Below are 21,994 nucleotides of genomic sequence, written 5' to 3'. Positions count from 1 at the left end.
TTCCAATATAATATCTTCCCTCTGCATTAATATTCCAGTAGGGGAATGCCTAGAAGGTAAAATAACCAAAATGCAATCCAGCTTTGGATCAATACGATCCACGTGCCCTTCATGTACTTTCTTTTCTACCAAGGCCAATTCTTTCTCAGCTTCAGGTGATAATTCTCTTGGACTATTTAAGTCCTTGTCACCTTCTAAGGTTTTGAACAAATTAGTCAGTTCATCATTTTTTACCCCAACAATAGTTCGTAGATGAGAAATATCTCCAAATAATCTTTGAAAGTCATTAAGAGTCTGTAGTCTATCTCTCCGAATTTGTACCTTTTGGGGTCTAATTTTTTGTAGCTCTATTTTATATCCTAAATAATTAATAGAATCTCCTCTTTGTATTTTTTCAGGAGCAATTTGTAATCCCCAGCAAGGCAAAATTTTCTTTACTTCTTCAAACATTCTTTCTAAAGTATCTGCATTTGAGTCAGCTAATAAAATATCATCCATATAATGATAAATTATAGATTTAGGAAATTTTTTACGTATCACTTCCAATGGCTGTTGTACAAAATATTGGCACAGAGTTGGGCTATTTAACATTCCCTGTGGGAGGACCCTCCATTGAAATCTTTTAACCGGTTGAGAATTATTATAAGTAGGCACTGTGAAAGCAAATCTTTCTCTGTCTTTTTCTTGTAAGGGTATTGAAAAGAAACAGTCTTTTAAATCAATAACTATGAGAGGCCATCCTTTTGGTAACAGAGTAGGCAAAGGAATTCCAGATTGTAGAGAGCCCATCGGCTGAATTACTTTGTTAATTGCTCTAAGGTCTGTTACCATTCTCCATTTACCAGATTTCTTTTTAATAACAAATACAGGAGAATTCCAAGGGCTGGTTGACTGTTCAATATGCTGAGCATTCAACTGTTCTTCTACCAGCTCTTCTAAAGCCTGGAGTTTCTCTGTTGTTAAAGGCCATTGCTGAACCCATACAGGCTTGTCTGTTAACCATTTTAAAGGTAGAGCTGTTGGTATTTTTGGAGGATTATCAGTTGTTGTGCCCTGTTCCTGTATAATATGGATGGCTGGTGACCACTCAAAATAATGCCTTCTAATATTTCTCTCAGAAACATGTGCTAGTTTATGATTTGTTTCTGAGATTGGAGGGATTTTAATCTGAGTATTCCATTGTTGCAACAAGTCTCGACCCCACAGGTTCATAGCTATGTTAGCGACATATGGTTTTAATTTTCCTCTCTGTCCTTCTGGACCTATACATTCCAGCCATCTTGCACTCTGTTTCACTCCAGATAATGTCCCAATTCCTAACAGTTGAACGTTTACCTCCTGAAGAGGCCAAGCTGGATGCCAAAATTCTGGTGCAATTATGGTAATGTCCGCACCTGTGTCTACCAGACCAGACAACAAAACACCATTTATTTTTATCGTTAATTTTGGTCTCTGTTCATTAATAGAAGTTTGCCAAAAAATTTTCTTTATGTTTTCTCCTGAATTTTCTATTCTCTCTTTTTCATCATCCTGACCAGCATGATTTATTCCAATAGTCATTTGGTTATTTAATCGCTCAGAGCAGGGATTTCCTCTACAGCTGCAGGAAAGGTTTGAACTGGTTTTGCTATGGGGGCCTGCATGAGGCCCCTCCGGGAGTTTCCCGAAAACTGAGGCAAAGGATTACCCTGTCTGTCCTTTGTTGATCTACATTCATTGGTCCAGTGTTTTCCCTTACCACACCTTCTGCATACTCCAGAAGGAAGGGGCATTCTATTGCCATTGTTCCTTGAAGAAACATTGCTTCTAGGAATGACCTGTTTACAGTCCCTTTTGAAATGTCCTTGCTTTCCACACCCAAAACATCTAACACTCCTCAAACCTTTTGAAATTACTTCTCCTACCCACGTATCATGCTCATCAACCTCAACATTAATTGTTTCTCTAATCCAATCTTCCAAAGGTGCAGATCTTGCCCTTAACGGCCTGATTATTCTTTTGCATGCTGCATTCGCATTCTCAAATGCCAAAGCTTCAATTATTGCCTTACTAGCTTCTGATCCTGAGACCATTCTGTTTACTGCTGAAGCCAGTCTTTCTAAAAAGTCTGTGAAAGATTCTTTTGGGCCTTGCATAACCTTTGTGAATGACTCAGGTTTTTTTCCTGGTTCATCAACTCTGTTCCATGCATTCAAGGCTGCCATTCGACATAAAATTACAGTTTGAACATCATATAAACATTGTGTTTGTATTGAAGCATATTGGCCTTCTCCAATAAGCTGATCCTGACAAACTTGTATTCCTTTATCCCTCCATTGTGTTTCTACGTTTCTAGCTTCCTCCTTAAACCAAGTCAGAAATTGAATTCTCTGGCTGGGTTCCAGAACAGCTTGTGCAAGGTCCCGCCAGTCCTGTGGTATAATCCTATTATATGTTGACCAAGAGTTTAACATTTGCTTTACATATGGGGAATGCATGCCATAAGATACTATTGCCTCCTTAAACCTTTTAAAATCCATCAGTTCAATTGGAGCCCAGATATTTTGTGTAGCCATTTGATCAGGCATCTGCTGTACGGTTACAGGATAAATTAAGGATGACTGTGTGAAAACAGGCTTTCTTTCTGTAACCTTATGATCCAAACTTGAACCAACTTCACTGTTAAAATTAACAGGTTTTTCTAAAGCTGTTATCCTGGCACTTAAATCGACTATCTTTTTAAATAGTAAAATGAGAATAAGCATGGTGATTAACTGCATAATTCCCATAATACTAATCTTTTCATATAGTTGTTCCATTGTCAGACTGCCTAAAATTTCAAACAAAACCCAATTTTCTTCCAATGTACACAGGAAACCCATTTTTTTTTTTAAATGTGGAAAAAATTTGTCTTTTATTACTTACCAAATCTGCGTAGAACAGTAGAAATCCGAGCGAATTTCAAAACAGCCACCTAGAGTCCTAGGTGTAAATCCAGAGAGAGAGAGAGAGAGAGAGAGAGAGAGAGAGAGAGAGAGAGAGAGAGAGAGAACAGAGAGACAGAGAGAAAGCAAGAGAGAAAGCAAAAGCGAAAGCGAAAGTGAAAGTGAAAGTGAAAGCGAAGGGGTAGCCGGCTAAAGCTTAAAGCCAGCCACTTGTTCCCTCTTGAGCCGAGTCAAGGCTTGGCTTTACAGGCAGGGGCCCTGTTTAGCAGGGCAGGCCTGAGCTGTTTGTAGCACTGGCTTTAAGCAAGCAGCTCACAGTCCAGCCTGAGCCCAAGCAGACCTGGGCCGGGGCTAGGGAGCCGGCTGTTCCGGCTAGGGAGCCGGCCCCAAGCAGTTTTTAATGGATTCTTGTCACGTTGGGCGCCAGATGTAGATGTAACCAATCGTATTATTAAAATAAGAATCACAGAGCCAAGGTAAAAGAGAAAAGCCGAGAGGTCAGAGCTCAGAGATAAAATCTTACCTCCTCCAGTGCTCCTAGCTTCCCCGAGAGAGGGAGGTACTTCCTGTGTCCCTATTTAAATAATCTTTCTGTTCTGCCTTCTCATTGGTTGTAAACCCAACCACATGACTGCCTCATCACTGCCTGTAAGTACCGCCCTCCAGGTCTTAAAGGCGTATGTCTCCAATACTGGCTGTATTCCTGAACACACAGAAATCTACCTAGCTCTTCTAACCACCACGCTCTTACTATGGCTCTAATAGCTCTGACCCCAGGGCAACTTTATTTATTAACATAAAATTAAAATAACATTTCAGTACAAATAAAATATCACCACAGAGGTGGAGGAAGATAGGAGGTAGTCTTTATTAGTGTACGTTAATTGTACAAATCGTGGCGTCTTTATACGTGTGTAAGATGTATTTTGATCATTCCCCCACTTTATTACCCTCTCATGTCTACCCTCCCCTTTCCCATTGTTAATTTATGGAACTGGCCCAGGCAACCCCCAACATATAAGTTGGTAAACAAAATGTGGTCTAGATACACAATGGAGCTTTATTCGGCCACAAAGAAGAGTTAAAAACACGCTATTAGCAACAGAAAAAAAATGGACAGAACTAGAGACTAGCATATTGAGTGGGAAAAGCCAGATCCTAAAGGACAGATGTCGGGTATTCTAGAGTTTCACAAAAGTGGGCAGGTGACTTGAGGTCACCGTGGGCTTCTTGCAGGGATGTGGGAGAGGTCTCACTCTGTGGTCTTTCTCTCCATCCTCAGGTCCCAGGAGTGGGAGGAAACCCACGACCCCCGGAAAAGCCAGCTGTATGAGAACAAGGATGATGGCGAGTTTTGGTACTTTCTTTAAGGATGTTTGAAGTCTCCATTTCCCAAGCCCTCCATCCTAACGGCTTCCCTTAAACTTTTGTGAGGTTGGAAATCAGTTGTGCAAAGACCTGCTTAGAGGGAGCCTATTTTCTGTCCCGAGGCACAGTAGCTTTGAACGGCAGCTGGTTATGCCCTCTCTCCTTGGTGGGAAGGTTATCTTGGAGATGAGACACTGGGATCTCCTGGATATCTCGACAGTAAAAAGGTAGTTTCTCAGAGGTTTGGATTTGGAGGCCTGATTGTCACCTCTGATTTATATCAATAGGGACTCAGTTTGCTTTGGAAAGACTCCCAAAAGAGTAACTGGAAGTGAATCTTCCAGCCTGGCCCTGGATGGATATTACTGTCCTTAGCTAGAAACTATTCAAGACTCACTATCTTGAAAACACATGCCATGCCTTACATGCACATCTTAGAAAAGATGACCATTTCCTGGAGAGTTCTCTGGTTTACTTGGAGACATATTTTGGTGAGATATAGCATGTATATATGAAAACAGAGAAACAGCAGGACAGATCTATAGAATAAGCCTGGCTGGGACCTCAGCTGCTCCCTGGAGAACAGGAGAAAGGAAATGAACTTGAGCAAGCATGGCTATGACAGCATAAACAAGCCCAGTACAGGTTCAAAGCAGACAAAATCCCAACACTGAGAAGAGGAAGTGGACACAAAGTCCCACCCTTAACCAAGAAACCTTTTCAATTAATACCTGCCAGGAAAGGGAATATTTGTTTTTTGCAATGGAGTGTCACTGGGCATACCAACCATGCTCCAGGGCAGCCACTTGACAAGAAATAGTAGACCAACAGACTCTAGTTTTTAGCATGCTTGGTTTGGGTTTTTTTTTTTTTTTTTAGTTTGTCTTTTTTTATTTTCATTTTTTGTTTTGTTCTTTTCTTGAGAAAGAGAAAGGACATGATGTTGGGTGGGTAGGGCAGTAGGGAGGAGTTGGAGGAGAGGTAAGAACATGGTCAAAATACACTGTATGAAAACAAATTAAAAAAGGAATTTACCATGTGTGAAATAATGCAAGAAAGCCTAGGTCTGTGGTTCCTAAGAATCAGAGAGACAGGTGTCAACTAGAAAGGCAAATCTTCCCCAATATCTCTATTTTAATCCTGGCACAAGGCTGGGATTTTGCTGTGGCATCTTTGGGTTTTCTTAAAGACATTGGCAATGGATTTGCAGTTAGGAAAGGCAAGATGGCTTACAGGGTGGCAGACCAGGTATGGAGAGAGCCTGGCCTCTGTTCCACTGATCCTAAAAGGACTGGGTTGGATTATTGGGTTGGGTAAGTAGTTTTTCCAGGTGACACAATACCCAGACTTGTCTCCACCACTGCCCTGCCAAGCATGAGAGGAGATTCTCAGGGCAGAAGCACATGACACCAAGTGTGCCAGAGACAGACGTTGGTCTTTGGGTAGGCCTACGGTTAAGTCAACACCCAGGCACTTCTGCCGACTGGAGAGGCACAGTGAAGGGGTCAGAAGCCAAACCCTGGTAGGGGACAAAGCCATAGGTGACTTGGGCCATGTGTCTGCTTTCCACAGGATGTCGTGTCAAGATTTCCAAGAGAACTTCTCATGCCTGTTCATCTGTAACCAGATCCCCATCACCCCAGATCATGGAGTCACACCCAATGAAAAATGGCGCCAGATGATGTTTAAGAACCAAGTGATCTCGGGAAACATGGCAGGTGGTCATTCTGCTGGACCAGCAGCTGTCAGCCCTAGCTCTGCCCTGACTTGTCTCTGACTCTTCCCTCTGGTTAGACCACTAGCCTGCTGAAGAAAGCAAAGGAGTTAGCTTCAAGGGCCAACTAGCAGCACTTCCCCAAGCACAATGGCTGCTAGTAGGGGTGGGCTGGGGTAGGGGGTGGGGGGAGGGGGGAAGGGGGGTAATGACCTCTCCGGGCTTCCACACCCTGCAGGTCCTGCGACTCAGCTCCACCCACATCCAGGGTGGAGAGCTGGCTCTCTGCTCTCCAGTGAACACCCAAGACAGGAGGGAAGGCTGCGGAAAGAGCATGGGAAAGGAATTCAGAGCCTGGTTAAACCATCATCGTGCCCACACATTAGCTTTGTGCCCGGGAATGTCACTGTTTTCTCTGTCCTCAGCCTCCACAGCAGTAAAGAGTATTAATAGCAATCCCTGCTTGCCCCCCTTGAACCCACAGAAGCACTAGCCAGACACAGGGTAAAGAGTCCTGTCCGGCTCATGAGTTAGTGACGGCAGGCACCTCTGTCATGACCTTTCGCTGTCCATCATGTTCCCTTTGTGACACCGATGACTGTCCTGTGACGTTGGGTCTGAGATAGCACATCCTCCATAAAAGAGGCTCTAAGCATGGCTGTGTGAGAGAATGTACGTTTACGCTTACCTGTCCAGAAAGGTCTTCTTGAAGGACCCCAGCCAGACCTTAAAGTAGCCTTCACTCTTAATCTCCAGGCTCTTTTGATCACTTTACTCTGAAAGCCTTATCACCAAGGAGGCCGCGCAGACTAAATGGAACTCCTGAGTCATTCTTACTCATCTCCCTAAGCGGTGCCTGGCTGACCACACCACAAAAGCCCTTTTCCTTGGCTATAACGTGAATTAGTGGACTAACCAGATTTGCACAGCAAGACCATTTACAGCAATACCTTACAAGGAAGAGAAGGAAGGGCAGCAATTGAGTGCCTGCTCTATGCTGCTAAGTGCTTTTTAATCCTCATCATAGCAAGGCCATGACCATGATCATCTTCTGTGCCCCTGCTCATCCTCCAGAGCTCTCTAGTTGTGACCCATGCCTTCTGAAGAATGTCCTGACTGCCCTGCTGCATTATGCATTTGAGTCTAGTAGTTTCCATGTGAGCTCTCCTCTTGGCTCTGGCTTGACTAAGCATGACTCGGTATAAGAGCATTGTAGACCACCTTCCTACCACCTCTTTCCTGCTATCTTCACTGGTGCTTGGTGATTGATGCCATTCAAGGCTCTCATGGTTATTGCCAATACAGTAAGTCCATGTATACTTGGAGACGCTGTAATTGTACTTATAAATAGCACTTGGAGCTGGCCATGATGGTGGGCTCTTATAATCCCAGTACTGGGGGAGGTAAAGATAGGTAGGTTCCTGGGGCTCACTAGCCAGCCAACCTAGCCTGCTGCTGGAAAGTCCTAGGCCACTGAGAGACCCTGTCTCACGAAATCAAACCAAACCAAACCAAACAGTGGGCAGAACCTGAGAAATGAAACTTGAGGTTGACCTCTGGCCTCCACAAACATGTACACACACACACACACACACACACACACACACACACACACACACACACACACACACACGGTGCTGAATTTATAGTTTTAGGAGACATTTTTGCTCAAGTAGGGATAATATTCCCCTCTCTGCTTTTAAGAGAAAGAGACTAAGAGACTGAGGCTCAGAATTTAAAGAACTTGTTTCACAACTACTGACTGTGACTCTGGCAGACCCAGGCCTTAGCTTTCCAAACAGAGATTAAAACCCAAGTCCATAAAGTACTGCACTGGGAGCCCTGTGGTGTTTCTTCTGAGCTCTAGTAATGACTCCTTCTCTTCTAGGAGGACATGCCAGGGATACTCAGTATCTCTTTGGTGTTCAAGAGGCCACAGTCGGCAACAATGTTGTTGTGGCCTTTACCATCATGTCACAGAGCCTGAACACAGAAGAGGAGATATTCCCATTACAGTTCCAGGTGTTCAAGGTATGCAACCTGTTCGATCTGTTCGGGGACTTGCTCTTCAGAGACACTATGTACATTTGGAGCTAGATAGAGATGCTGGCCAAGCCGGAAGATTTAGTCGTGAAAGCTCAAAGGCTCTGTAGCAGTCACGTGTCCAGCTCTAAATTTTTAAGAAAAATTTAAACGAAAAGAGAATCAGACTTGACAATTTTTTTTAAAATTTTTATTCTCTTATGTATGTGTGGGTGTGTGCATGTGGGAGTACAGATGCCCACGGAGTCTAGAAGAGGGTTGGAGCCCTCTGGATCTAGAGTTACAGGCAGCTGTGAGCTCTCCTGTGCAGCTGCTGGGAACAGAACTCTGTAGGAGCAGCACACTTTTTCTCAACCCCAAGCCATCCCTCCAGCCTCTTGCCCATCTCTAAATGGCATATACCCCTTACCTGTGCCACTTGTGTGGTACAGCTTTTCAGGTATGCTTCAGAATCGAAGAAGGCCTGTGTCTCAAGTGCTCAAATAGGAGACCAGCTTCTAGAATTATGCAGATCCTTGAGCCAGTCCCCAACTCCCTGAATCAGAATTTTAGGGGCAGTCTGAAATGATCTGCATTTTAACAAGGTCCTCAGAGGCTGCCTGCTTGTGTCATTTTTGAAAATCATTGATTAAATTTAAATCATTGGATAAAATTAAACACACACACACACATACACACATACACACACACACACACACACACACACACACACACAAGACAGATAACTAAGGAACTCATTTAAAAGAAAAAAAATTACAAAGAAAATCTAATGGCTCAGCCGCCTCTTCTCCCAAGAAATTCAAAGCATCCCAAAGGCAGAGTGAATGATTCTCACATCCCACAGCCTCATTGTATAAATAAGACTGTGAATCCCTGTGATGTTAGTAGTCTATCTCCTCACATTAGAGTTGGAGAAACTAGTCCAAGAGGTGTGAAATGGCATGCCAGCATTAACGGTGATGCTGAGACTGGGCACCGGATGACCTTCAAGCCCTCAGTCAGACACACCTGTCCCCTTTAATGAGTACCACAGAGCTCAGACGTCTGTTGACACACTAGGCTAGAGGTGGGATTAGCCTCCCAAACAACTACAATTGCTCACTGAGACAAAGTACATTTCAAACACATGGGCCTCAGCCCATTTATGGCCAGACAAGTTCCCTGCCTCCTCTGCTCATGGGGAACTGTCCTGCTCACAGCTGTGTCTCTTGCTAGTGAGAAGGTCTCATGGATATGGCAATGCAGAGCCACAAGCGTGTTCTCATTTAGTGCCCCAAAACCATGGCCATCCCTACTTTCATAGATATGAAACCCAGAACTCAGAGAAGAAGAATCATCTTTCCAACAGCTGGGGTGATGGGTAAAGTTTGATCTCAGCACCTGTAAGCCCAGGCCCGGGGTTCTCAGCAGGCCTTACACACTTGCTTTTCTCATGATACCCAGAGCAACCAGAGAAACAAGGATTCTGGCCTTGCAAGGAGAGCCTGTTGGGCTCCACTCTCTTAACATAGTTCAGAACTCTTGCTTCTTCCTACCCCTTTTACTTCATTCTTTAAGAGTCCAAGTTCCTACAGAAGAGATTGTTGGGATTCAGTCAATACTTAAGTTGCCCCAGGCATTGCCTGCCAAGACTACCAATGAGCATCCTTTGAGGATGCAATAGTAGACAAGTGTCCTTTGATCCTCCATCCGGCTCCTGCCTCCTCTTTGGTGGGAGGAAGCACATGGGCTTCCACTGCAGTAGCTAAAAAAGCCAAATAACTCCCTGTCTCCAGGCCTCAGATGCAGAAGGAGAGCTTTTGTGACCTGGGCGTTTCCACTTGGGTGCCCCTTTCACCTCCATTCCTGCCACCTCACTATACACACATACCTGCTCATGCCGATACCCAACTACTGAGTAATTAAACAGAAAAGGCAGGAAGAAGCGGGTGTCATTTACAACAAATCTCTTGGCCCAAAAGTAGCCATATAGGTCAGTCTATAGGCTCGTGTCTAGCTGTAGAGTCTTCTTATTCAGCTCTCATCCCCCTTTTGAGCTTCATTTTCTAGATAATCCCACCCACAACCAATGGACAAACAAGCTTATAGTTCAGGAGCTATCCTGAGGTGGTTATCAACTCCATCTTTGAAATTCTCCCCAGCTCCTTTTTCCCCTTGGCACAGAGATGCCTTATCTCTCAGGTGACACTTACCAAAAGTGCACTCGGACCAGAGGCCTCCTCAGGCTTCCTGCGATCTCAGTGGGCCTTCCAGGATCCTGACTGAGTTAAATGCCAAAGCCAGCCTAGATCTCGTAAGATTCTCGGGGGACTGGAGAGATTGCTCAGTGGTTGAGAGTGATTGCTGCTCTTGTAGAGGACCTAGGTTGGGTTCCTAGTATCCATATGATAGCTCACAACTGTGTATAACTCCAGTTCCAGGGTTTTCAATGCCTTCTTCCTTCTTGGACACTGGGCATGCACTTGGTACTCACCCATATATGCTGGCAAACACTCATATACATAAATTTTTTAATCTTAAAAAAAAAAGGTACTTTGGTTCTTTTTGCATTCCAGCCAGAAACAATTAGTTTGCCAGCATCCAGGCTTATGGGAGTCCCTAGGGCTGAGCGATTATAATGCTAATGCAGCTGAAATAGGGTTCCCAGCTTAGTGTGAGCCTCCCCAGCAGCTGTGGGCACACTATTCTGTTCAACCGGATACCAGTGGTGTGTGAACAGGCAGGCAAAAGTCAGGACAGAGAAAAGGGACAAGAGTCCATGCTGTTTCTTCCCCACTCCCCAAAGGTCCTCCCACAAGCCAGGGTTTGACACCTCCCTCCCAGTATCTATGGGTCTGATCACACCCACAAAGGGGTTAGTCTGCACGTGTAGCACCCCAGCTCCCAGTGCAAAGGAATCAAAACCCAGGCTCCCTGGGAAGGACTGTGCTGGATGGGAAGGGGGACTTCCTTGCAAAGGAAGCAACACAACTTGCCCTGTTCCTTGTTCTGCCTCTTGCCTGCCCAGCCTCTATTTCCACACACGGACCTAAGCATCTGTTCAAAGGACTATGCTGAATAGCCAGCGGATCACACAGAAGGACTTTGAAAATTATGGAGGGGCATAAAAACAGAACTCTGTCCTTGGTGCTTCCCACCATCCATATGTGCACATACATTCCCTACAAGGGGAGGGTCATATCCACAGAACAAACACCTGTCATGTTTACAGTCAGGGGGGATCAAACTTGTCTTCTATCGGTGCCCTCCATATTGAGGGATTTGCACTTGACTTTGGGAAACCTGCACTTGACTGAGATTATGTCTTATCTGCGGTCCTATTGGTGTCTTCTTCCTTCGATATTACCGTCATAACTCTGAACAATAACCATAGCTTGCTCTAAGACGTAAAGGGGATGCTGCCTCCTCTCAGATATCTTTCTTCTTCGGTTTCCTACCCTTTGCTGCTCCCTACGACAAGTCTAGGTTTCCTTTCCTACAACTCCACACAAACGAAGACTCTATCCCCACCCCCAACACAAACCCCGTACACCAGACAGGCTGGCCACACGAGAAGTAGCATGTGCCGTGCGCTAGGATGAGAGACCCAGTCGTCTTTCTGTTGTGTCTTCCTGAAGCCCTTTTTTCCTCTCTTCCACAGGTAGACTCCCAGGTATGGCTGTCCTCACTGACTTCCCACACTTCTGATGCTGTCCCCTGGTAAACTGTTATGCCTCTTTCCAACACTGGGGACTCCACGTGCCCCAAGCCCACCAATTGGCTGATTCTTGAATCAGCTGTCAGTTTAGCATCTCCAAACAAGTCAACGAACTAGGTCAGGATTGGTTGTCTTGGTATATGGGTTGGACCCCATTGGGTGTCTCTCTTTAACATCCAAGAGGGGCTGCAATGGTGGAAGCATCCTGAAGCATTTGGTCCTCCTAGAGAAGCTTGGCCCAGTGGGTTTCTGTGCATTTAAGATGATGGCGGGAGTAAGGGGTACCTAGGGAAGACCTTCAGACTATTAAATCAGTCCCCAAATCTAGCACTTGCTGGCTACATAGAGCTTTGGGACATACACCCTATCTCTTCTCAAATAAGCAATCGGATATCTTTTTATATCCAATGGCCTGACCTGGTCAAGTATTGATACAAGATCTGAAGGCTATAAGGAAGGATGGAAAGGGACAATGGACTTCTGAGGGTACAACCTCACAGGCACAGAGCCTGCCATGACTGTGAAGTCTGCAGTAACCTTCCTCTGTTGCCAAGAGGAAGAAGGTACAATGTATGGACTAGGGTCAAGATGTGGCCATAGACAGCAAATGGTAACAGTGCCCCAGCCCAAGGCTGTTACAAGGTGCCAAGAAGTAGACAGTGTCTAGAGTAGCATCTCCCAGAGCAGGGAGACCTAGAAATACAGATAGAAAGTTGGCAGGAAAGAGATCTGTCCCTTAGCCATGGCCCAGCCACAAAGCTGGGGCTTGGGATCTACCTCTGGTCCTAGGTACCCCAACCATGAGAGAACACCTAGAAGGGTTCTGAGAGAAGCTCTCAAGTGAATGAAATGGATCAGAGTTCCAGGTCCCTGAGATGGAGAACACAAAACACAGCGGGGACTTGAGTGAGAAAATGGTACAAGCCCTACTGTTAGAATAATAGAGCCAGCTCTGGACCTTCCTGGCCATGAATCTGCGTGAAGCAGGTGCCTCTATCTATACACTACACCAAGGCCTTTACCACTCCCTAGTCACACTTCTCACGGCCCCTGAGCAAGGCTGCTCTCAACAGGGCTGCAAAAGTGTGGGGCAGAAGGGAGAGCGGCAGGTAACCAAGGCCATCCTAACCTAGCTTGTAGGAGGAAGGCTGCTCACACACCTCTGCACACACACTTATACCCAGTGCCAGAGGTCAGAGCTGCCCTTTGGGAAAAGAATTGGCCCCACCATTACCTCTGTCAAAGGACCTAAAAAAACCAGGTCCCCAAACTTACAAGGGCTGCTCTTGAGAGCGGCGAAACTGCTTTGGAGGTTACACCTGCCCTCTGCTGTACACCTGGGACAGAGGCCCACCTCCTGCCTGGTCTTAGCCCTATCCCCTGATACAAACTTCCCAATTCCCCCTCTTCTTCCCCCAAGGCAGAGCCCATCGATAACCATTTCATGCTGTATAGCCATTCTAAATGGAATCACCATGCCTCACATGTAGTAGGAAAATTTGTTTAGTAAGGGGTTTTTATTATATAATATGTATGTGACATCTGGTAATAGGAATCGCGTTATATTTATTGTTTTATCTGTAAGAAAATTTGAAATAAAAGGAAAATGATTGAGAACCATTATTTTCCAATGAGAAGGAATCCCGAGGCTCTGCTGGAGAGATGAAAGCGAGGGAGAGGGGAAAATTCAACCCTGCAGTCCTGTGGCAGCCCAGCGCATATGATTAAAGGTTTAGAGGAGACAAAGCTGTGGGGACCCCAGAAGGAATTCAACACTGGGACACGGTCACTAATTTCCACGTCTTCTTTGCACATAAATAAGAAAGGAAACTGGAACCCCAGGATGCTAGTAGATTAGTGAGATAAAATTACCTGTCAGATATTGGTGCATCCACTGTGGGGCCTGGAATCTGCCAAGTCCAACCGTTTGACATTGCAACATGATTTTTATCATCGATAAATGTGTCGGGCCACATCCCTGGCTGTCCTGGGACCCACAGACTATGGGTGGGACACACCTGGTAGATAAGATGCTATTGGGTTTTGTTGTTGTTGTTCGTTTGTTTAATGTTGGGTCTGAGCCACCACTGTCTCCTTTTCCAGGACTTGTAATGCTGGGTTGGGTGAGCAGAGAAGGGTCTAGAACTCTAGAACGCAGCAACCAGTCCTGGTGCCAGGTTTCATGTATGGAGAGGTCTTTCTCACAATAATCTTGTTTCTTCTAGTTCCAGCAGTTCCAGGAGAGACTGCCACCTGCCTTTTTCTCCCCATTTAGAAGTGCTGCCCAGGGCATAGACTATGTATCCAAATGCAACTTCACCAAGTCTTTCCATCTGAGCCCTGGGACCTATGTAATTGTTCCCTCGGCACACCGCAAGGAAGTTGAGTTCCTGCTCCGAATATTCCTCAAAATGCCAGACAAGGACAGGTATAGAGGCGCGGGGGTCCTAAGTGTTTCATTCTACCCCAGTGTGTCTTCAGGAGCAGTGCTCTGTGTGTCTTCTGCAGAATGTGGTGTGCCAAGGACACAATATGAGTCTTGCTCCTAAGATGCTCACTGCAGTGGGGAATGAGAAAGCCCATGAACCTATAACTTGATCCCAACAGCAATGTAAAACTGCATGATAGGACAGAGTGGAGGGACCGCTTCTGGCCTTAGGGACTGGGAAAGGCTTCTCAGAGGAAATGGCACTTGAGCTGGTCCTTGAAGGTAAACAGACATTGGTAACTTCAAGAGAAGACCATGCATGTAGAAAGAAAGAGCTGAGAAGAAGCAGGGATGTAGCAGAGCACAGGGCTTGTTGAATAAGCACTGTTAGTCATATACACGGGAAGGTCATACCATCTATTATATTCACTTGTCTGAAACATGGCCAGAATGTGGGGTAGACCAGAAAGCCAGAGTGACCTGAAAAACAGACTCTGATTCTACAGGGTCTTGAGATTGGGATCAACAAGTCCTGTCCCTTGGAGCCTGAGGCAGGAGTTACTATAATCAGAGAGGTCTTAACAGTGAACATGTAAGGGTAGCCATCACTGCCAGTTCAGGGTGGAGAATGAGTCAAAAGTCTTCTGCATCCTGGCAGTCGACATCACTGCCCATGTGCATCTCAGGATGCACAAGTCAGTGGTTAGCAAACCAGACCATGTCCACCTCAAATGGACGTATGATCATTACGTGTCTACTGCCATGGCTGCCTTCCACTCACCCTTGCTGAAGATGTTAGGTGCCTTTGGGTGCCCTCCACAGGTAGACTCCTGGGAATACAGTGCGGGTCATTTGTGTCACACTGTTCCCCTGGTTTTCTAGGAATCCGAGCAGCAGTTTCAACCTCAGAGCCCTTAAGGTAGGTATGCAGGTCCTGTTTGCTGTCTTTGTTAGCTACGTCACATCCCCACAAGGGCTTCTTTCTCCTCTTCTGGCCTTGCTGTTGACCAGGAAAGACAGAGATGCTATGACAGCCTTCTGGTAGCTCTAAGGAGTGGGGCAGAAGAGAAGGCCAACCCCAAAAGACCAGACTGGACTCAAGTCTCTTCCTTCTAACACACTTCAGTTTTCAAATCCCCTTAAAGTCTGATTTCCCCCACCTCACCTCTCCAACCACCAGGTGAGGCTTCTATCTTAGATCAGGTGATGCTAATTATACCCCTCAATCAGGCCAGCTCTTACGAAAACAAAGCTGTACCACGTAAGTGGCCTCTTCCCCAGAAATTTGACATAACTATTTTCCCTTTGATCCAGGGAAGTCATTCAGAAAATGGATCCCCCAAAAGCATTTTCTACAGATACGTGGATCAGGTATGTTATCTACACCCACGGACCTTACTTATGGGGTGTTGGGGGGAGGGAATCCAGGGACAGAGACTTCTTCAGTCGCTTGCCGGAATGCACACAGTGAAGAGGGCTTGATCTTATCAGCCACTTTCTGTCCCTGGACCATCCCCAGATACTCTGGCTGCCGAGCTCCAGAGACAAGGGATGTCCCGATGTGGGTGGAATCCCACTGGAACAGAGAGCTTAAGGAGGAAGAGGGTAATTATGGGCTGTGTGTAAAGGATATATTGTGGCTTAAGCCTTTAGACAAGCAGTTGGCAGCACCCCTTGAAACCTTTCTTTCTCTGGCTCGGCCATCGCCCCCCCCCTCCTCCACCCCCAAACCTGGCATTGTTCCTCCCGAGAGCTGGCCAGCTTCAGAAAGCCCCAACGGCTCTCTTCCTGCCAAGCCACCTATGTGCACACGGGGCTTTCCTAATGGTTTAATAAACTGCTATAAAGAACTCCTTGACTCCTCGGGATAAAAGAGCTGCCAATGGTTCCGTGGGATGGGCCTTTTACCATTAATAACGGTGTCGGTGTGGGAAGCAGGAAGTGGGTACAGATGATTTTGTGTACCGTGGGCCAAGCAGAGGCCGAGAAAGGAAGGATTCCATTCCGTGCTTCTGTACTCAGAGGGCTAAATGGCATAGTGGTATCTCAGGTACAGGTTGGACCCACCGGCAAAAGAGGGGGGCGCAGATGAAGAGGGTAGCTGGAGTGAGGGGTGAGTGCTGCAAAGAGCAGTCCATCGGCATTAGCCCAAAATTCAGGCCAGCTCTTGTTGAAACAAGACTGACCCAGAAGACCATTGTTCCCCGTCTGGATCCCCAAAGGCAGAGACGACTTCATATGCATTCCTTGTCCCCAACTACCGATCACTGTCCTTGGCCCAGAGGAGGTGCTCAATCATTTCTGTCAGGTTGAATTAAGACAGATTAGATCCCCTGGAGCAGACACCCAGGCTTGGATTAGCTGCTCTGAGGTGGCCAGCAGGACCTGATTAGGATGCCTGAGACCAAGCTTCTCCAGGGCAGGTGGCACATTTTTCACACAGGTCCATGTACCTGTACTTCGAAAATAAAAATATAATTTGTCATATGACGGGATGGCACAGGCTCCCTAATCAGGACTTTTCCAAGAGACAGCTGGCTCCCCCTACAGTGACTGTTGCTGGTACTGGACACTGGTCAGAATTAGGATAAGATACTAATACAGTTTTGTGCCTAGGGTACCTCTTAGGCAGGCATCCTTGAGCAAGGCATTCTGGCAGCATCCTGTACTACATGCAGACTATGCTCAGAGATTGTGACCACCCAAGAAATTTTAAGCAATGCCATTTCTCATGCGTTCACTGTCTCTTTCCTCCTGATATCTCCCATTGGTTTAACCAGCTCCATTAGTACAGTCATTTATTAGCACCCATTGCCACGAGTTGTTTTTGTTAGCCATGGCAGTGGGGATGGTATAAACAGGCCTGCTTGTCAGAAAGGAATTGTGCATTTGGGCCCTAGGATTAGACAGAGCAAATCTAATCACCATCCTTTATGAATTCAATTGGCAAGCATTTCCCAAACTCCCAGGACATCCCCCAAGTACCTAGTTCACTTAGATCTGGAAGTACCACAGCCCCAACCCTTGAGGGTCCCATAATTCATACAATTCTTAGGGAACTTGTCTGAGTAACCACCATGGCCATCCTGGCCATCAGTTCCTCGAATGCTCCTGGTGGCTGACAGAATGTGGGGTCCTGGTCCAAATGTGCCCTGGGTGGGTAATAGGGAGACAGAAGTGGATGTTGTCCATGGCTCTGTTCAGCTTGTTGCCTAGTGGGCAATTCCATGAAGGCGAGTCCCTCCTTAGTATATCAACTTCTGAGAAAAACTCGGTTGATGTGGGGCACATAAAGCCGACTTCCCTGATATTTGCAAACTATGCAAGGTTAGAAGGATGGCATAAGGACCAGCATGAGACACTAGCATCTTAGAGGCTTGGGCTTCTCACTGTAGGTCCTTACAATGACAGGATATGGGGTTGTTCCTGCTTTCAGGGCAGGCGGTACTGCCAACCCTAAGAGGAGAAAGGGACAGTGTGTGGGGTCTGTGGGGGCAGGTATCTGTAAGGAGCTGGTCTCAGGAGACCCCAAGGAGTGCCCCTCTCCAAGTCTACCCACTGAGAAACCTTACTCCAGTGCCAGCTCCCCCAAGTACAGCAGCCATGCTTCTCTGTAAAAATTATCATCAAAGACACTGCCCACCAGGCTGCCCAGTGCCTGTCTGCAGGGAAGGGTTAGTACCATGACCTCCTCCTGAGATCAGGCCTAGAAAACACCCTCTTTACCCACCACCTTAGCTGCTTTCTGCTTTTAATCTAAGGAAAGCCTCCGTACCTGGAAGACCTACTTGATGTGCTCCATGATAGCAGCTTCTAGTAGCCTGGCTTTTGAGTAAGTTTAGCTCCTCTTACCACACGCAGGCATACATGATGTTATCACTTCTTCTCAGTCCTTCTTGAAGTAGAGAACACACCTAAAGGGCTGCACTGGTCATCCTGAGATGGTCTCCTGAAGGCAATCTGTCTGTGCCAGCCACTGTGAGAAGGGGAGGAAGAAGTATGCTTTCTGTCCAGTAATAAATGGAAGGAAGCAGTGTGACGGAGCCCAGGGTCAGGACCAACCATCATGATGGATGTCAGGGAGGGGGTGAGCAACATGGCCAGAACCCAGGGCAGGCCCAGGACAAAGAGTGAGTAGACATGCTATGGAAGGGAAAGGCTTATACATCAGAGAGCTGCTACAGAGTTGGGTGGATTTATCCCTTGGCTCCCGATTCCCATCTCACACCCATCTTTCTCCTGTTTTGGACCAGGGGCTGGACATTGATGCCACCCAACTTCAGAAACTTCTCAACCAAGAGTTCCTGACAGGTATGTCAGCTCAGAGGTGTGCTGGCTCCGGCCCCGTTTCCCATGTGGGCTCCCTCAGTGGACCTTCAGTCCTTCTCTTTCCACAGGGTCTCCAGGGGACACTTTCTCCTTGGACCAGTGCCAAAGCATCGTGGCTCTGATGGATGTATCCTTTGCAGGCATCCCCTCCTGATGCCCTAGGAACCCACCTGCCCTGAGGGCTAACCCGGGGTTCTAATTATAGATCAGGACATGGATCCTGTGCCTTTTCTCCCAATTTACTCTAGAATTTAGCTCATCACAGCTGCGATAGCAGTAGCCACTGCTGACCAAACTTCTGGGAATCCTAAGGAAGTGCATTTGTAACACTTGCAACAGCCCTTGTGGTTCAACGGCTATTATCCCATCGGACAGTGAAAGGCACAGAGGTCAAGTATTTTTGCCCAGCTTACACAGCTAGTTGAAAGCTATACATGGATCTGAAATAAAAGTTTCAGCTTCCAAGGTCTGTGTTCTAACCTCAGCCTGTACTACGTCCTCCAGTGGGAACTCTTTTTCCCTTGGCCCTTTCCTTCAGTGCTGGAGAAATCGCCACTGCTTGGATTCCTTACTCAGATGGCCACCAATTTAAAAAGATAACCCCTGGGAACTCTCAAACCTCCTTCGTCTACAGTGCACAGCAGTGGCACCCCCTTGTGGCTCACATGGTGGTTTTTTTTTTTTTTTTTTTTTTTTTTTTTGTATGAGTTGACGGTGGCCTTGAGGCAATTTGGTGGCTAGCTTAGTTCCGTGGCCACGAGGAACGGGACCAGGAATCAAATTTTAATTTCTTAATTCTCCTCTTAACACCCTCTCCAAGGGGCCTTTCTCCTCTACCCAATCTCTATCTAGGCAGGAGAGAGACTGGCCACGTAGGATGGATCCCAAGCCTGGCAGCTCCTCCCCAGGCTGTGGCTGTCTCCCGAGAGAGACAGATCACCCCCTCTCACACTGGTTAACAAGGCTCGATTGTGAATGTGAAGCCAGCTATTGTAGAACAAGAAGGCTTCTTGATGGAATCATAAATCAGTGCTGTCTTCGCCGGCTGTGGTCTGGAGTCACTCAGAGGCACAGAGGAATCCAAATGGCCCTTGCAGCCCCGTGGCCAGGGCACCCAGCTAGGGGAAGAAAAGAAAAGGATAGAAAAGACCTGTGCACTGTGTTGTACTGTGGAACTACACATAGGGCCTCCCCTGGGGTTGAGTGCTGGCGTAGGGTGCTCTCATAGCTCCATTATCTTTCCTGTATTAGTTGCCTACTATAAGGGGGGGGGGAAGCATCCCAGCTACACACATGGCCCAGGGATGGCACATTTACCTATCCATACTACTTCTGCATTGCAAGGCCCCCTGCACGCTCCTCCCTACCCTCCCCTGCCCAGGAACCCAGCCCAACTGGTGAAGGCCATGTCGTGGCAGGGGTAGGGGGTCCCTCTCTTCTGCTGGCTATAACCAAAACTGATGCCTCTTTCTCAGGGAGCCTTCCTTTTAACAACACATTTTATTTTGTAAAACAAATCTGAAGCAGGTCACCTTTAGACAGAGTGGGAGCCAGCTGGCATGGGGCCAACATGGCGCTGGGTTACACACAGCTGAAGGACAAAACTGCCCTGGCTTTGTTAGAGGGACAAACAACTCCCCTTCCCCATTGCCCTCTGGACTGCATGGCACTTAACTCCTCCTCCAGCTGAAGGTGAATGGGCGGCTGGATCAGGACGAGTTTGCCCGACTATGGAGTCGCCTTATCCACTGCCAGGTATGGTCACGCTCTCTATGACCTGACTAACGCCCTTATTTAACCTAGCTGAGCAAATATTGATTGGGTGTCCCACACTGGGGTGTGAAAGGATGGGAAGCATCAGTTCATCCCCAAAGTCACCTCACATTTGGTTTAGGGAGATGTACATGCCACCGAGGGCTGAAGTGCTGTGCTGACAGAGAGGCAGGATGAGGAATGTTCTAGGAGGCTGGAGAAAGAGGTTACCATGGACAGTGTCTAGAACTGCCCTGATATATATGGAAATATTCGTTAGTCTGAACCCATCTCTTCCTATCCCAATGCCTCTGTGGGAAGACCTACCAACAGAGATGAGGTTGGCCTACGGACTCCCATGGTCCTCAGGACAAAGTCTACATGCATCAAAGTAGCACACAGACCTCCTGAGTTGAGCCTCTAACTTTAAGTCCAGAAGATGTCATTTTTTACACATCCCACTGTAGATGAACGGCCTTGTTAAATAAGAAACACAGAGCCAATGCAGAGATGAAAGCCCAAGAGGTCAGAGCTAAAAACCTTACCCTTCACTGCTGCTATTGTCCTCTTCAGCAAGAGATCTACTTCCTGTCTGTTTATCCTTTTTATTAACTTCTCATTGGTTGTAAACCCAACCACATGATCCCCTCGTCACTGCCTGTCTGTACAGACCTCTAGGTCTTCTATGGTTAGTATTGAGATTAAAGGCGTGTGTCTCCATGCTGGCTGTATCCTTGAACACACAGAGATCCGCCTGGCTCTGCCTCCCAAGAGCTGGGATTAAAGGCGTGCACCACCACTGCCCAGCTTCTGCTATGGCTTGCTATTAGCTCTGACCCCCAGGCAACTTTATTTATTAACATATAAATAAAATCACATTTCAGTACAAATAAAATATCACCACATCCTACTTGCTCTGAAACCCAACTCTAAGATACCCTATTAGCCCCATGCCTTTGTTCCTCTGGCCCGCCCTTCCTCTATGACCTGATTACTGTCTTTTCTGACTCCTCACCTAGCTGATACCTGTAGGTCAAGCCACATTGTCTACCTTAAAATTTTGTAGTTAAAAAGAACTTTATTTTAAAACTGGTGCCTATTGACAATAGAGAACATAGAAGAGAGAAAAAAAAACTCAAATAAGAAAACATGATCTTGCCAAAAGGAAAGTATTAAGACCCAGTTAATATGTTCCAGAGTATGTCCAAAATAGGCACATTTATACACACTAAATAAAAGTATAATCTGGCCAGGCATTATGGGCACATCTGTAATCCCAGCACTCAGGAAGCTGTGGTAGGAAGATTATGACTTTGAAGCCAGCTTTGGCCACATAGAGAAGCCCTACATCAAATAAACAAATGAGTGCATAAATAAAAAAGGCAATACATCAGTCATATGAACATATACATTCATACAAGCTGCTTTTTAAAAAAATGAGGGCACCAATACGTCTAATCATGTCACTATCTCTGAACATTTTGAAAGACTAAATCAAATACCCCTGTGTCACTATGCCAAGATGCATCATCTGATCTCTGACAGGGGGCCACTGGACTTCTCACCAGACACTGCAATGCTTGACAAGCTGTAGTTGTTTGCTTTTTATTCTTTTCTCTTTTGCTCTTTAGGGACCTGCCACCTAGCTTCCAAATAAATACATAGAGACACATTATTACTTATAAGTACCTGGCCTTAGCTTGGCTTGTTTCTAGCCAGCTTTTTAAACAATTATCCCA

At 46.4% G+C, this 21,994-nt stretch overlaps 1 protein-coding gene across 1 annotated transcript in view; it reads left to right on the top strand.

Moving 5' to 3' along the window:
• Capn13 (calpain 13) overlaps positions 1-21,994 on the top strand; it is a 79,020-nt gene that overhangs the window by 39,919 nt on the left and 17,107 nt on the right. The window contains exons 8-17 of the mRNA XM_042267340.2: positions 4,207-4,281; positions 5,865-6,010; positions 7,895-8,037; positions 11,690-11,701; positions 13,972-14,174; positions 15,057-15,093; positions 15,489-15,545; positions 18,428-18,485; positions 18,572-18,630; positions 20,190-20,258. Of these exons, the coding sequence (XP_042123274.2) occupies positions 4,207-4,281; positions 5,865-6,010; positions 7,895-8,037; positions 11,690-11,701; positions 13,972-14,174; positions 15,057-15,093; positions 15,489-15,545; positions 18,428-18,485; positions 18,572-18,630; positions 20,190-20,258 (859 nt within the window). The remainder of the gene's footprint in view (positions 1-4,206; positions 4,282-5,864; positions 6,011-7,894; positions 8,038-11,689; positions 11,702-13,971; positions 14,175-15,056; positions 15,094-15,488; positions 15,546-18,427; positions 18,486-18,571; positions 18,631-20,189; positions 20,259-21,994) is intronic.

This window comes from Peromyscus maniculatus, chromosome 22, assembly GCF_049852395.1.
Source record: "Peromyscus maniculatus bairdii isolate BWxNUB_F1_BW_parent chromosome 22, HU_Pman_BW_mat_3.1, whole genome shotgun sequence".
In the NCBI taxonomy this organism is placed as follows: Eukaryota; Metazoa; Chordata; class Mammalia; order Rodentia; family Cricetidae; genus Peromyscus; species Peromyscus maniculatus.
This window is presented reverse-complemented; position numbering and strand designations above follow the sequence as displayed.